This window comes from Perissodus microlepis, chromosome 5 (assembly GCF_051167445.1).
Source record: "Perissodus microlepis isolate ML-2025 ecotype Zambia chromosome 5, ASM5116744v1, whole genome shotgun sequence".
NCBI lineage: Eukaryota > Metazoa > Chordata > Actinopteri > Cichliformes > Cichlidae > Perissodus > Perissodus microlepis.
Genome location: NC_140465.1, coordinates 30,969,151 through 30,986,067, shown reverse-complemented (window position 1 = coordinate 30,986,067; position 16,917 = coordinate 30,969,151). Strand labels below are relative to the sequence as shown.

The 16,917-nt window shown below is 38.1% G+C and overlaps 1 protein-coding gene across 4 annotated transcripts in view; it reads left to right on the top strand.

Moving 5' to 3' along the window:
• The window catches only part of slc12a5a (solute carrier family 12 member 5a), a 178,900-nt gene that overhangs the window by 139,525 nt on the left and 22,458 nt on the right, over positions 1-16,917 (top strand). For all 4 annotated transcript variants that reach the window (XM_084929353.1, XM_084929354.1, XM_084929355.1 and 1 more), the window contains exons 5-10: positions 9,463-9,517; positions 10,476-10,606; positions 14,112-14,359; positions 14,795-15,006; positions 15,799-15,966; positions 16,254-16,352. In XM_084929353.1, coding sequence (XP_084785479.1) covers positions 9,463-9,517; positions 10,476-10,606; positions 14,112-14,359; positions 14,795-15,006; positions 15,799-15,966; positions 16,254-16,352 — 913 coding nt within the window. The remainder of the gene's footprint in view (positions 1-9,462; positions 9,518-10,475; positions 10,607-14,111; positions 14,360-14,794; positions 15,007-15,798; positions 15,967-16,253; positions 16,353-16,917) is intronic.

Here is a 16,917-nt window from a genome sequence, read left to right as displayed (position 1 = left end):
AGGTTTTTAAACTCTAATCTTACATGAGATAACATTAAAGGAAACCAGAGTGTTGAAGATTGTTTTGTTTGGTAATTTATTTTAAACATGTAAACAATATACAGGTACATTTAAAGAAGAAAATAAGAGAGAAAAAAAATACTATACAAAAATATACATTTCAATATAGCTACTGTTCTGATTAATTTACATGTTGAAAGGGAGTGGGAAGAAGTAAACACTTATTCAATCCCACCCCTTTGCCATAAATTATCAGTTAATATTTAGTCAGCTTCCTTACTGATATAATTTGTAATAAAAATAGTGAACAGATTTCTGATATACTATATACTATATTATCACAATATGAATTGTTTTTTAAATAGAGACATTCACTTAATTTCAATATTTTCCCTTTCTTTATAGTTTGAGAAGACCATATTTTTTATAACTCTTTTTGAACTGTTTTATGTTTGGACATTGCTTTAATCCCATATTCACAGTGTTCCACAGTTTCACTCCATGAACAGAAACACAAAAGCTTTTTCTTGTAGTACGTACCTTTCCTGTTTTGAAGTTACAAAAACCCCTTAAATTATAGCTTCCTTCTTTCAAAAAAAAAAAAACATACTCTGAATATTACCTGGCAGTTCTTTATTTTTTGCTTTGAATAGAATTTGTGCTGTTTGGAATTTCACTAGATCGTCAATTTTCAATATTTCAGACTGCAAAAATAGTGAGTTTGTATGTTCCCTATAACCTGCATTGTGGATGATTCGAATTGCTTTTTTTTTTGAAGAGTAAAAAGTGAATGTAATGCAGTTTTATAGTTGTTGCCCCAGACCTCTGCACAGTAGCCTAAGTATGGTGAAACCAGTGAACAGTATAGAATATGAAGTGATGTTCTGTCGAATACCTGTTTTGCCTTGTTTAGTATTGCAATGCTACGTGATACTTTGGAATGAATATATCTTACGTGAGCTCTCCAGTTAAGTTATTTTCACTGACTCTTTCAATATCAACACCATTTATTTGAATCTTAGCATTTGTATTTAAACTACTATTTCCAAATAACATAAGTTTAGATTTATTCAAATTGAATGATAATTTGTTTTTATCTAGCCAGAACTTCACTTTACTTATTTCATTAGTCATATCCTCCAATAAATTCTGCAGATCATCACCAGAGCAAAAAATGTTTGTATCGTCAGCAAAGAGAACCATTTTTAATACTTTGGACACTTTACAGATGTCGTTAATGTACAAGTTGAAGAATTTTGGACCCAAAACTGACCCTTGGGGTACACCACAAGCAATGTCCATACATAAGGAGCAACCACCATTTAATTTCACAAACTGCTTCCTGTCACCTAAATAACTCCGGACCCAATCTAAAGTTACCCCTCTGACACCATAACGTTCCAGTTTTCTTGTTAATATATCATGATCTATAGTGTCAAATGCCTTTGTCAAGTCTATGAATAACCCAGCCACATATTGCTTTTTGTCTATGGAATTTGTGATGTATTCTATTGAATCTAATAGTGCCAATGATGTTGATCTGCTTGATCTGAATCCGTACTGACTCTTGGTGAGTAGTTTATGTTTATCTATAAATTTTTCCAGTCGGTTTTTAAACAGTTTTTCAAGAATTTTTGAGAATTGAGGTAGTAAAGAGACAGGCCTGTAGTTTGTGAAATGGTGTTTGTTGCCAGATTTGTATAGAGGTAAAACTTTCTGCTAATTGACCAGTTTGAAATGATAAATTACAGATGTATGTAAACCGTTTTATAATAGCCTCAATGACTCTTTTAACCACTATCATATCAATGTCATTACAATCCAAAGATTTCTGATTTTTACATTTTTTGACAATTTCAAAAACTTCATTTTCATGAACGGCTGTGAGAAACATAGAATATGGATTTCTGTCAATCAGTGTATCCGGTTTTTCCTGTGCTTTCCCAGGATGAGTGATTGTTCTTGCTAAATTTGGTCCAGCAGTTAAAAAGAATTCATTGAGACTATTTGCCACAACATCCATATTGTATTCTTTATGGTCATTACAAATGAAATACTTGGGATAGTTCTTTTGTTCAGCCCCACGTTTTATAACACTGTTCAGTATTTCCCATAATCTTTTAATATTATTTCTATTAATATCTAATTGCATCATATAGTATTCCTTTTTACTATATCTAAGTATATTAGTTAACCTATTTTTATACCAAATTCTTTTCATATTCTGAGCAGCGACAGTTCACTTGGAGGTGGCAGGTTTATATTTGAGGACACAGGCGTTAGCAAGATTATAGAGGATCCTAAAATGTTTTTTACGTCTTGCCAAGTCCAAACAGTGCTGAGAATTACATGCGTAGGTTCCTGATACTAAGAACGTTCACAGAGGTTTGAGATGTATGAAATAAAACTTCTTCTTCTGTATCGCTTTAATAAGCAGTTTTTTGTGTTATCGCTCTTTTCGAAAAGCTTAATTTTCTGAAAATACTCATAGTTTAGAGTTTTGCAGTTTCTTGTTTTCGAGACATAGAAGAAGCTACTTTCGGCTGCTCCATTATTCACAAGGGGTCTCCACAGCGGGTAGCGCCGCATGTTTGCTTTGGCAGATTTTTACAGCAGATGCCCTTCCTGACTCAACCCCCAAAGGATTTGTGTCTCCTCCCGGGACTGAACTAGGGATCTTTCATCTATTAGATGAATGAAAGCCGCTGTTTGTGAGACGTAGTATCTATTTTTATTTGCCAGAATGGTATCATTGACCCTGCACCAAATCCAACAGTAGTGTTAAAGTGAAATTTCAAGAGAGGAGATTTTAATCATCTTATTTTAGCCTGTGTAATGATTATGGGTCTGAGTGAAGTGTAACGTTGCAGATCACATAACCAGGTTCCTTTTGTGCTGTATAAAGAGCAAACTGCCTCTCTGTCGATGATCTGTTTGTATTTCACAGACCCCACACGTTCGGTCTGTAAAAAAGAACAACATGACACACTGTGATGCTCCCTGGTTCCCTTTAATGTCACTGCCACAGAGTCATGTGTCAGAGTGACTTTGGACTGACACCCTGCCGTGGCCCTGAGACTCGCATTACATAAGACTCTGTCCCACAGGATCGAAGTCGCTGCTGTCAGTGGTCTGGCTGGCTTCTACAAGATGATCGTGTTTGATACATTTGATTGTCAGAGAGCATATACTTGGCCTCCTCACTCGAAAGCGTAACATCTCTATTCTGAAGGATGTTGACTTAATTTACTGTCTCTGTTGAAAACTTGACAATGCCCTGCATGAGAGCTTTCTGTCAGACAACACAGGCGCATCCAGCCTGAGTATGGCTTTTCAGTGGATTGCCTTGCTAATTTTATTGTACATGACAGTTTAATTAAAACTTTGTGGTCTATAAGATGTAAGAGCTGTGTGTCGTTCCTCTGATTTGCATTTTGGGTTATGGACTTTATGTTGGTTTGTCTGCGAGTTTGTGCAACCTAGATTCTCCTCCAGCTGAGTATATTTATAGAACGACCCCCTCAAATCCCAAACACTGCCTGCACAGACACATGCTGCGGCCCCGTCATTTTTCTGTGTGACAGTATAGAGGGCATACTGAATGAAACAGCATATTGATAGAACATAATATGTAATTCCATGTTTGAGCCTGATATCTTAGTAATTACCTTTAAAATATAGATACTGAATCTCATCAGCTTATTATTTTTTTCCATCAGCATCATAAAAATATAAATAATTAATAAAAAGGGGATAAAAAGATTTTGTGTGGTGCATGAAAAAATACAGCACTCAGTTTTATGGTGGAAAAAATAGCAGGAGAGAAAAAAAAAGGCTTGGAGATCAAAGCTGGTTCAGACACAGCTTGACAAGAAGTCGTGCAAACACACAAACACATTTGCAATTCCTATGCTTCATTTCTTATGCTTTAACACACACACACACACACACACAGAGGAATCAGTGCTAAAAAGTTCCTTACGTCCATTTACTAGAATAAACTCTGAAAAACATCTCTCAATAATTTCGTCTCACTGTTTAATATCACACACACACACACACTTTTTATCACTCACACTGAGCTCATTGCAGAGCCCCGGGGCGATAAGCTCGAGCGCGAACGGTGTGTGAGAAACCCCCACCTCTCTCCTCCTGAGCTCCTTACATAACCACCGAGGCCTTCAGGGGCTGTCAGCAATGAGCGCGCGCGTGTGTGTGTGTGCATGTACATACGTGTACGCAGCGATGCCCACCTGAGTGAAATCCACAGGAGCCAAAGTGCGAAGGAATCTCGCATGTTGTAGAGCTTAATAATATACAGCAGGACCCCATGTTTTATTCACTTCATGGGATGTCACTGACAGTGCACTTTTCAGGTGCTTAATCACAGCTGCACATATCTGCAGCTGTCAAACGCTCGCGCCAATATTTTTCTGTCACATCTTGGCGGAACGTTAACGAGCCGCAGTGCTCAAACATTCAGGGAATCGTTATATAAAGAACGCGCCTCCGTGTGGAACGGCTCTGACACATTAAACCATTAACCATGAAATTATACGCACAAGCCACCATTTTAAAAATCAGTGCTTTGCTGCAGACAGCATTCTCCAAACAGGGACGCTCAAACGTGTGTACGTCGTACTGGTATATGAGTCTTTTTACCCCAGATAATGAATACAGGCTCTTACCACATTAAAATGAGCTTTAATATTCTAGATGGAAAGTCATCTGTTATTTGGTCTTCCTCATTACTTCCAGATCTTGAATCCAAATGCTGTGAGGGGAAGGGTTGGATGCCCTCTGTCGTGACTCATTTAAATGCTTAGGATGCCTTTCTCGCTCATCTCCTCATATTTTACTCTTTCGCTTCTTCAATTTCTCCAAGCCTTTTCTTTTTTCCATGTTGCTGTCTCATTATTCCCTTTCTCCTCCTCCTTCTTCCTTTGATTCTATTCTCTCTCTTGCTCTCATTCTTATTATATTATTCAATTTTTGTCCTTTTTCTGCCACGTCTGTTCTTGTCTCACAGCATAGCACAGCAGCATCTCGTCCTCTTACTTATTGTTTCCATTCCCACCATCACTCTGAAAGTGAAAATCACCTCAATCACTGTCATTTGACATTGGTGCCTTCCATAGTATACCATCCACAGGGATTTCAAGTGATGAGCAGCACCCTGAAACTTCTGTGCTTTTGTATGTCAACTGATGAAGTTGTACCTCAAAAAAACAATTCTGCATTTGTGTAATGAAGCATGATAATGAAGCACGCTCTCAGGGCAAGGCAAAAGCTCCAGTCCTGTCGAAACCAATTTCCGCTCAACTGTAAGGTAAAAAAAAGGCCAATTCAGAATTTGTCTGTAGCTTTGGGAAGAAACAGACCAAAAGTGTCCTTTGGGGTCATCACTGGGGAGTGTGTCAGCTGGCAGGCTTTTCTTAAAAATGACTTTTTTCACCAAATACATTCCTTGGGCTCATCTGTAATCATGATGGCTTAGCAATTATTCAGGCCTTGCTACCATTCCGATTACATTTTGAAGGAAAACATCTCCTTTGTGCAAAATGTAAGCTGTGTGTTGCTATATCTCATGTGGATGAGACAGATGGTGGGGAGGTCTAATCTGGCCTTTCTACTGGCATGCTTAGAGCCTAGAGGGCTTGTGGGTACATGTGAGTTTGGAGGCACTGACTCCAGGATTCATGGAGAAAGAGAGAGTTATAAACCAGAGGATGTTCACTAACGCAAACTCTCAAACCATCACAGTTTTAGGTTACCAGCCTGAAAGTGGGACAATAAAACAGGCCACAGGCTCTGGGTCAGTGGGAAGAAAGCTTTTGCCCATCCTGCCTGCTAAAACAGAACATCGCTGGGGTTTTTTAGTGCCACTCTTCAAATGTTCTGCGAATACAGACATGATTTGGTCATCAAGTGCTTGAACTACAGAGGAATCTGTGTTAGATTTAGTTATTAGATCTCCAGTATCTGCTTTTGATCCTATGTTGTGGTCCATTTGGGTCTGCAGGTGAGATCATTGGAGATGAAAGACAGGCAGTTTCTCATGCATGACTTTTTCTGCTAGTGTCCCTGTCTGCAGTGATGCCCAAAGGGTCATTTAACTAAAAGTGATAAAATGGTATTTCACAACAGTGACAACAACAAAATCATCTGCTCTTCTGTTGCCACTTGTGGTGGTTCAGTCAAACAAAACAACATATGACATTAATTGCACATCAGCAATCAACCCTAGATTGAAGGTGAAATTATTCATCTAACTGGAGACAAAATTTGAGTTTTGAAAAGTGATAGTTGTTACTTTTTCTTGTCTGCAGCTGGTTGTAGACAAAATCAACGCAGAATCGATCCATATATCGATACAGTTTCCACTGAAACACAGATAAACCTCAAATAATTGGTTGCTTCACCTAATCGCCCTCATTCATTTCCACTCCTCGTGCCTGTCAAGCCTTCTGTTCTCATAGAACGCACGGTGAGGCTAACAATATTGATACTGTCAGATTTTCAACTCCAAATTCTTGTTATTTTCAAAACAGTGAGTTGTGACTTCACACAGACAAAAGCAGGCTTCTCATTTCAAGCCAGTTACCTACTGATATTTCCAGCTGAAATCGCAGCTGTCACTAACATGCTCAGTTTGTCAGCTTTAGTTTTCTAATTATATTTCGCTCCATGAGCACTGGTTCACACAAAGAGCTTTGATAAAGTCTTAAATTGGCACTTGCATAAATAACTGGATCTAAACCTCTGTTTCTCAGGAAATAGTCAGAACTCTTACAATGCTACTCCTTCAGACTGAATTGAAAGAGCTGTATTGTTTGCTGTGCTTCAGACTAGAATTAACGATATATATCTTCAGAATGAGATGGCAGAAATAAGATTCTGCTATGAGCATAAATTACAGTGCAGTACTTCTTGGAAATTAAAACATATAGACCACCTTCCAGACTCATAGTAATTGAAAATCATGTATCAATATAAAACAGAGCATGTGTTTTAAAGACAAAGTCAAAGGTTCAGGGGGGATATAGTGTATAATTTACCTTTAATATTATTGACATACATAAACTTCAGAGTGAAGCATTACTAAAGCACAGTACATCAATCCTGTTTGGCTGCACCACCAGCAGTGCAAATCAGACAAGTGCATTGCTGGCTTTTCTGCATGGAGATTCAGTGATTGGGTATGCGACTGACTACCTCTGAGTGGCTGCTGCCCACATCAGATAAAACACTTAAACAATTACTGTCTTATCTGCTGTGGTGGGAGAAGGGTTTCTGGCCTCATTATGACCAGATTAGAGTGAGAAACAGAGCCCAACTCACTGTTCACTCCTGATCATCAGTCCACTGGGCCCTCAGGTGACACTAACCACATTAAAGTCTTTGCAGAGACAGATACAATAACAGTTAAACATAACCAGCATGGTTTCCCGTGGCTGGAAAACCTCACTCCAGTGTAGCTGAAACAGAAACTTTGAAAAGAAACAACCACTGATTGTTGTGGTAAATTAATAAATAATAATAAGTAATTGTTCTGTAAAATGTTGCATTTATTAACCACTTTTCTTGTCAGTAACAGAATTTACTGTTGTTATTTTTTACCTTACATTTTAGGAAGGTGATTACAGTTTAAATGTTACCCAGGAAAGACTGCTATTGCACTAATGCTGCATGCAAGCACAGATTGAATCAATAATATATATAACTTTACGTTCAAAACTCAACTAATAATAACATAATAAACTAGAACAACTAATTTATAGAAAAGCCCCAAAAAATAGGAGAAAGTGAGACGTGTTTTAGGCAGCCAGTTCTCACATTTCGTCCTCGCGTTTCTCTTTCTGTGTCTGCCTCTGTCTTTCATGTGCAGACAATGTGAAAAGACACTCAGAAATTCAACAATAGCAACTAAAAGAATAATGAAATCTTAATGCTGTCTTTGTACTGTCAAACACACTCTCCCGCTCTCTTTCCCAGTCACTCTCAGTGCTTTCACGTTGTCATTTTTTATTTCTTCTGAACCATTCTTCCACTCTCTGCGTACATCTCTCCCTCTTGTCCTCTGCAGGCCAGTCGGGACTCACGCTTTGTGTTGCGGGCGACTCTGATAGCCGTGAGCTACTCGATCAACTCGACAGAGTTCCATAAGAGTTGTCGCTGGATGTCTGAATGTGCTCTGACAGCTGTTGACAGGCCCTGTGGTGTTATTATTTATCTAATCAACGAGCAGCCTGTCCGTTCTTTAATTCTATGCTGGGAAAATTCATTGCTTGGCGCTGGTATGAAGGACTTTACCTGGAGGAAATAAAAGAATTGAAGTTTGCTTAAAAAGAATCTGATAAAATGTGAAAGTGAGGACAGAACATTAAAACAGTAAACGATTTTTAGCAGTGCCAGGGGCTCTAGTGATGGCAATGTCAAGCAGTCTAATTCTTTGGGGGCTTCTTGCTCAGAAATGGCCTTTGGAGTTAATTATACACATAAGCATGAGTGGTCCACTTACAGTAAGGCCAATAAGTCTCTGTTGCCTTATTTGACAGAAATATGTGCATTCTTCCTGTTTGTTTCTGGTCATTTGATAAACAAAATGTCTGTAGTTCGTGAATAAATACATCTCCAATTACAAAACTGGAGTAGAATAAATATTAGCATATTGCTGTTGATTTCCTTTAGGCTCTGCTGAAAGCCTCTAGGAATGTGCTAAAAATTCTTCAATGCAGGAAAGACCCTACTCTGTCTTTGGTATCCACAGAAAAGCCTCATTAACGGTTAGATGGGCTTCCATTACAATTTTTTTCAGCTATCCATGGTAGCAAGAGGATAAACTAATGACTTGATGGATCAGGGTTATCCACTAACTTTTCAACATGCACTATTGCAGCAGCACAGAGGCAGGCTTGTACTGAAATATCTTGAAGGGGGTTTGAAAATGTTTCACATATTCGTACACTGTGTTGAAGTGAAATAGTTCCAATGACTTTGACTGACATTAACTGCTCAAGCTTTAACATCAAGTCATGTATTTTAGATGTCTGACATTTAGATTTATGACTAAGTTCCTGCCACATCCCGATTAGTGTGATCTCTCCTTTGAATTTAGTGCTGATTATTGCATGTTTATCTAAGATGGAGTCTGAGCTAGCTGTTTCAGGTTTTTTTTCCAACTAACTTGATTTGCACATACAGCATTGTGGTTGCGAGCATTGAGCTAAATCAGACTCTTAGTTTTGTTTTTATTTTATTACTTAGATTTAGTTTACCAGTTTCATTTCATTGTTGGTGATATAAATAGCCATGACACCTTATTCATTGAGGTTTAGTTCACAATTTAAGAAAACAATAAATGGTATTCTTCAGAGTTGAAAAGATCAAAAACTTGTGTGCGTAATTTGCAAATTTGATCTAATTTCTTCTTTTCCTGCTCCTCTGTCCTTCTCTGTGTAGACCATGCTGACTGCCATCTCTATGAGTGCCATCGCTACCAATGGAGTAGTGCCAGGTGGGTGAGCAGACGCTGGCACCACACAGTCATCGCTGTTTGAGTCTGTCCGCTTCTAAATTTCTCTTTTCGCTGATTGCTTTTGGCACAGTACACCCAGCGCAGCTTGATATCTCCAGAAACATTAAAAGCTTTAGTCTGGGATCTTGTGCACTTTAGCTCCTTGTCACGCAACATTATTTACACAAAATAAAGCATCAGCCAAATGCTTGTCATGAAGATCTGCATCGGCAAGTTTGTATCTGTACACAGACACATGAACGTGCATATGCAGGCTAGCTACACTTTATAAGCGAGTTTACATAGTAATGATGGCCTGCGTCTTACCAGTTGGTGTGCATCCAGCAGGGGTCAGAGCAAATTACAGGCTTGTAGAGAAGTGTGGAAGTGTATGCCAATTATAACTGTCTCTGTTATAACCAGTCCCAACCCTTGTGCTGCTCCAAAGTGCTGATTAAGGTCTATTTATTTATGTTCAGTTAATTTATTTGCACACTGCTTGTGCATTTGTGTATAGCAGTGTGATAAGATGCAATAATAAGAAAACCTTTTCTAGCAAATTCAGCAAAAATTACAACTGTCAGAAAGCAGTCTACCAAAATAAAAAAGCATTACAGAAAAAACTATTTTCTATCATTAATGTATGGAAATCGTTTTTTAATTTTAAAGAAATCTGCTGGATATTCACTGGTGTACACAGTGGACAGTTTTTTAAACATCTCTCTTGTTCTTTGTTGTCAAGTTTCTTTTATTTGATTGTGTAAAATGTTAGTCGTTAAAAGAGACAAAATTGAAGTAAATGTCTGCACTCAACATAGTGACATGCTAATGTCAAAACTAATTAACAGATACAAAAATATATGTATGATTCAGCATGAGATGTCATCGTTTAGTCTCCTCACAGACAAAGTTACCCATTAAATGAGTACTTCAGAGTGATTTTGTGCTGTTCGTGTAGCTGGAGGCTCCTACTACATGATCTCCCGTTCACTGGGCCCTGAGTTTGGGGGAGCGGTCGGAATCTGTTTCTACCTGGGGACCACGTACGCTGGAGCCATGTACATCCTTGGAGCTATTGAGCTCCTCTTGGTGAGAATGACGCCCTCTTTGTGTTCACTCTCTCTGACTTTGTTAATGTCATCACCAGGCAGTAACATGTTAACTTTCTTTTCTTTTCATTAGTGTAGCATAGTTTATTAGTATTTAATGCCATAATTAATATTATGGCATTTGTACCCTCAGACCATGCAAGTGGTTAAAGAACAATAATAATAATAATGATAATAATAATAATAAAGTCCTGGCCACGTTGTCCAGGTCTCTGTCTTGTAACAGCTTCACCTCTTTCTTCACCTTTAGAGAGATTTGGGAGGTCTGCTTCAGACACATTCTCACTGCCACAAATACTAACTCTGGTTTAGGAAAGCTTGCAGGAAGCAGAAAACATGACACCTCCTTGCTTGCTGTGAATCGTATTACCTTCACTATTCTCACATGGGCTCGACCGAGTATCGTATGTGCTGGGCAGCTGAGAGGTTAAAAAGCAATTAATATCAGAGCACGTCTTATGCTTTCTCACGTGCAGGTTAATGTTTAGAAATGAAACGCATGTGTGAAAACAGCTTATCTGCTAGTGTCAAACATCCAGCCTGGAGTGTGGAAGGACCATTTAAAAGTTGACTCACCCCATCATGCCTCAACCAATCAGCGATCACCAAGTCTTAGATGGTCTTATGAATCATATTAAGTGATGCACTTCTCCTCAGGTGAACTGCCTGTTTTGAACCACTTATTTATTCTGGAACTGATTCTGGTTAAATGCTTGTTTTTGGACGTTTGTAATACATCCCAAACAGCTGCCACGTTTATTTATTTATTTTTTGAGTTCACTTCTATGTGAGTGAGAGAGAAAAGCGTCTAATATCCTGTCTATTTGAAATGACATCCATTTCAAGCTTATTCATCCATGATGTCACAAGACCACGATGACCTAAAAGAAAAACGATGTGAGCTGCCAGGTTAGTAGAGGATGACCACTCAAATCACAGCTTTTTCTTCCCTGCAGTAAACCCTCCAACATCACATTTTGACAATTTTTACCAAGGTGATAACACTGTCAGACCCACAACTCTGAGGGAAACTTTGTTGTGCTCCAGTGGCAAAATATTACCCTTTATATTAAATTATACTGGTAATATATAAAAGATTTTTGCACCATGTTGTTCTGGTCCAAGCAGATTTGAAGCCAACATTGGAAACGTTTCAATGGTTAAAGGCAAGGAGTGAAACAAAACCGCTAGCCCAGAGGTATTTAAACATTAATCACTAATGTGTGCAGGGAATGTGGCTAATCTTTTCTTGTTTCTTTCATTTCTTTGTTTTAACCAGGTAACAACAAACATTTTCCAGTTCTAATTTACAATTTTGTTTTCACGTGATTGTTCAGTGTTGTAATATAAGCTTTTATTTTTTTGCTTGTTTGTTCATTTTAGAGTGAGTTTGTTTTACCCTTTTCCAATCTTCATATTAAGTGTGTGTCAGTCTTCTTGTTCAACTCTAACAAGTGTGTATTTCTCCAAATGTCAAATTGCTCCTCTGAAGGTGTCCTATTATGTGCATTTCCAGATCAAAGTATTCTTGTATTCTTGGACTCTTGCAGAGTAGCTTTGTATGATTTACAGTTCAAAATAATCCTTGTTTATCTTTCTGTCTGACTTGGTGTTTGACTTTGGCCACAGTTAGTATCGTTATTTGCCTTCATAATAGCATAATATCTCCACTTTAAATATATATTAAAAAAGGATGATTTGATAGATTTACTCCTGTAGCTACAATGACCTGTATTGCTTGTTAATCTCATCCATGCTTGTTACTATTTTTGTTGTTCAGCAGAAGGAATATGATCCCTCGTTTTTAATCCTGCCTGCAAACCTCTGGTTGACTCAATTTTTCTAAAGAGGGGAACAGTTATTAGAGAGTACAACAAGTCTAGTATAAATTTAAAAAAAAGAAACCATAAAATCCTTAATTTAAGTATATTAATTGAAATTTGGGAGGGGGGGGGGGGTTGTTTATTCCAACTGGTCAGACCCACATCAATGAAACTTCTGATATTCCTGAAATCCAATCAGTGCAAAGTGAAACAAAAAAAATGTCACGCTTCTAACAAATACAAAGCAGAGCATTTGCATGTTCTTCTCCTTTGGTTGATTTTCATCATCACTTTTCTTTGAAGCTATTTTCTTCTCGCAGTATGTGCTCTTCAATGTGAATTCTGATTAGTTTTTGAAATGGCGCAATCTTTCATCTCAATCTTTCGCTTCTCTCCTCCTCTTTCTCGTTCTCCTCCTCTGCCTTTCACTCCACACTTCTTCCACTGCAATGCCTCCATGTTGCATGGGATATTGGGTAATTATGCAAATACTGCATTATAAGGGATGAAGACGCTGCCTGAGTAACAGGATCATTCCTTGAAACAGCTCTCATCACTTTGGTCCACTGTTATCAACTGTCATTTTTTATTGTTAATAATATTATTCTGGATGCCTCTAATGGATATGGAGTTTGATCGTGTCTGGAGGTTAATTCCGTCTTCTGGGTCAAAGCTGGCTTAGTTTCCATTGTAAAATAACAATCCTTGCAGAATTGTAAGGAGCGGATCTTGAGGAAGACTGATTTGAATATGTTTCATCCTTCCACCCAAGTCAGGAACACAAACTGATGCTGCTATTTTAGGAACCATGAAGAGTTCACAGTGAAGCTACGATTTGTTTGCCTAGTGATGTGCTGTTCTTAGCATTCAGCCAAATGACCGAAACCACAACTCACTGCTTGTTCTCTTGTTGCTCTTCATAGTGATAAAGAGTGTTCAGGCTGAGAGAAAAAAGACAGAAATTTTCACACTTATGTAACAGCCTTGCAATGAATCATCTAAACCTGATGACAGATAGTGACGGTCTAATTAGGGGTTTACCATCTATCTTCTGACTATTCTTAGACTGACCCGTAGTAAAAGTGTAATAATGGCAGTTAATGTTTAATATTAATACCATGCTTGAGTTGTTTAATTAAGAATTAAAATAGCAGCCAGTAGTACGAGTTGGTGCTTCAAGCTCCAGTAGAGGACTTTTAATGTGACATCCCATATATTCACACTTCACAGAGTTGTCCTCTTTTACTCATCTCATCCCTCATTGCCTTTCTCACCTTTTTTATTATATCCAAGCAAGCAAGCAATTTATTTATATAGCACTTTCAGACAACTACCAGGAGAAAACAAAGTGCTGTACACTTGACATGACACAGAAAAAGCGATACATTAAATAAAAAAATATATATATATACATCTTTCTTTTCCATTTAGCAGCAAACAGTGAGGTAGAGAGGCAGGTTTGTAACCTGAAAACTGCCAGTTTAAATCCCCAGACAGGCCATAGAAGGTGAGGAGTGAAAGTCGCACTTCCAAAACATGTACCACTAAGATGTCCTTGAGCAGCAATGATATTTTCTGGATTTTTTTTTATGATAAAAGTACTGCTGATTTCCCTGGATACATAAAGTCAAAGATAAATAAATAAGCTCCTTTCCTCTGCAGATCTACATTGTGCCCAAAGCAGCCATATTTCCCCTGGAGGGCCTAGAGGGTGCTGAGGCCGAGGCTGCCCTGCTTAATAACATGCGCGTGTACGGGACCATCCTGTTGACCTCCATGGCCACAGTGGTGTTCGTTGGCGTAAAATATGTTAACAAGCTGGCACTCGTGTTTCTGGCATGTGTCATTCTCTCCATCTTGGCTGTCTACGCCGGAGTCATCAAGACCGCCATGGATCCACCTGTATTCCCGTAAGCAGTTAGAGCCAAGATAATCCAATATTATATAAGCTGAAATGGTAACAAAAGCCCAGACTAACACACATCTTATCTACATGCTGTTTTAGAAAAAGCAACACATAATTACATGCTAGGTTTGGAGAACATGCCATTATTATATCAGTGGTACAAAGGCACCAGTACTAATTTGCGTTATTTTTTATTTTACATATTTAAAAATGAGATGAATTTACCTGAAAACTAAGTGTTATAACGTGATACCCATCATTGTTTTAACCTAGGTGTCAATAGATGTCAGAAAACAATTTAAAACAACAGATATTGTTTAACTATAAAATTAATTTAAAGAAGAAAAAAGTCCAAATAAATTGTTTACATCAAACACGCATGCACAAAAGTCGCTACAGCAGCAGTATTTCAAAATTGTGTGCTTTTCTATTCCTCTAGGGTGTGTGTTTTGGGGAATCGCACTTTGGTGTGGAAGTCCTTTGATGTTTGTGCCAAGACCATTGAGACAGCTAATGGGTCAGTTACAACCCAGCTGTGGCAGATGTTCTGTGATTCACCTTTTCTCAACGCTACCTGTGACAAATACTTTGTTGCCAACAATGTGACTGAGATCCAGGGCATCCCTGGGGTCACTAGTGGAATCTTGGCAGGTTGGTTCATTCGTTTTGGATCCAATTCTCATCTTTCTATACTGCTGGGTCACTGACAATTCATTGGCTTTCTTTTCTAGATTTCTTTTTTTTAATGAAATGTTTACAATAAAATACTTTCTTAGGTCTGAATGTCCTGTTTTTCCCATTGATCTGTTGTTATAGTTGGAGTCTCCATCAAGAAACTCCAGTACGAGCAGCTTTAAATGTTGTAAAAAGAACTTAAAACGTTGATTCATTTTTCTAGATATTTGCTTTCAGATCTTTTTAATAAATGTTAAAAATGGTGATTTAGTGTTACAAAGACAAAGTAGAGCAAACTAATTTCTTAGCCTTGGGCTTCCTGAAACCCTAAGAAAGCCCACAGCTAGGCAAGCCTTGTTTTACCCTGGTGTAACAGTAAACTCTGAATTAAGGAGTCACACTTAAAAGTCACTTTAATTTTTTGACTTTATTTTTTAGAGATAAAACATATCATATTTTATCTCCCATTTTTAGGGGGAGATAAAACCTCCCAAATCCACCTACTCAAGCGAAGTAATTCATGTTTCTGTTTTCTGAAAGCATCTTTTTTTTTTACTGATTTTAATAAACTAATTAGAAATTGTAAATAGTGACTAACTCAATTTTGAATGGCTGAAGAATAAAGTAAATTTGTTAATTAGTCATGGAGTTCAGTCACCAATTGAATATTTGGCTAACATGGAAGGATTAAAAACACCTATTTTCAGGTTCTGTCTGCATGAATCTTTTAACTCTAGTCCTCTCTATGCTTCTTCAATGCCAATCCAGATAACTTGTTTGGAAACTACTATGAGAAAGGGGACCTCATTTCCAGGGATAAGATGGAGTCAGTGGAAGACCAGGACGATCCTCTAACCAACGCTAACCGCTACGTGTTAGCCGACATCACCAGCTTTTTCACATTGCTGGTTGGCATTTACTTCCCGTCTGTGACAGGTGAAAGCATAAACTTTTCTGTCCACTTAGTTTGTTCTTATTGTTGTTCATCATTGACACATTTATTAATTTGTTTACTTATCAGTGTGCTGCTGAGTGATTCTTTTGTTAACCATCTGAGAAATGGCATCCCTGGTGTTGTTCTCAATGTCAGACATTTATATTTATTCAGCTTGAGTGAGTTTATCTGAAATTACTACATTCTGCTGTTTGTGGCACACGTGTTTCTACAGTATGTGCACAAATCTCTGATCTTGGTAACAACTGTCACTTCACTGTCTCTCCAGGGATCATGGCTGGATCCAACCGTTCTGGAGACCTGCGCGATGCACAGAAGTCAATCCCCATTGGAACAATTGCAGCCATCACCACCACCTCTACTGTCTGTATCCTTTAACAACTGCCATCACGGGCCCTCACACACCACTGCATATACAGTGGGGAAAATAATTGTTTGATCCCCTTCAATTTATACGTTTTCTCACTTATAAAGAAATGGAGAGTTTTATGATAGCTTCCCTTTAACGGAGAAAGATAGAATATCAACCAAAACTCCAGAAGAAAAAACGATACATAAAATTCTGACTTCATTTGAATGTCATTAAATGAAAAAGTATTTTTACCCCCAAACAAAGTATGACTTAGCACTTGGCAGAGAAACCATTGTCAGTTTGATGTAGCTGATCACCCAGTTTGTACACCTAAGGAGGGATTTGCCATTGTCTTGGCTGTTACTTAATAATTCGAAACTCCAGCTCCCTCCAAAGATTCTGTATAGGATTGAGTTCTGGAGACTAGCTAGACCACAGGTCAGCAACCTGTGGTTCGCAACCCATATGTGGCTCTTTAGCTGCAAAATGTGGTTCATGAGCCATGGGCTAGGATTAGAGTTACACATATACCAGTTTATTAATTGATTCTCTCCCAATTACAGCCATCATCCGCCCATCT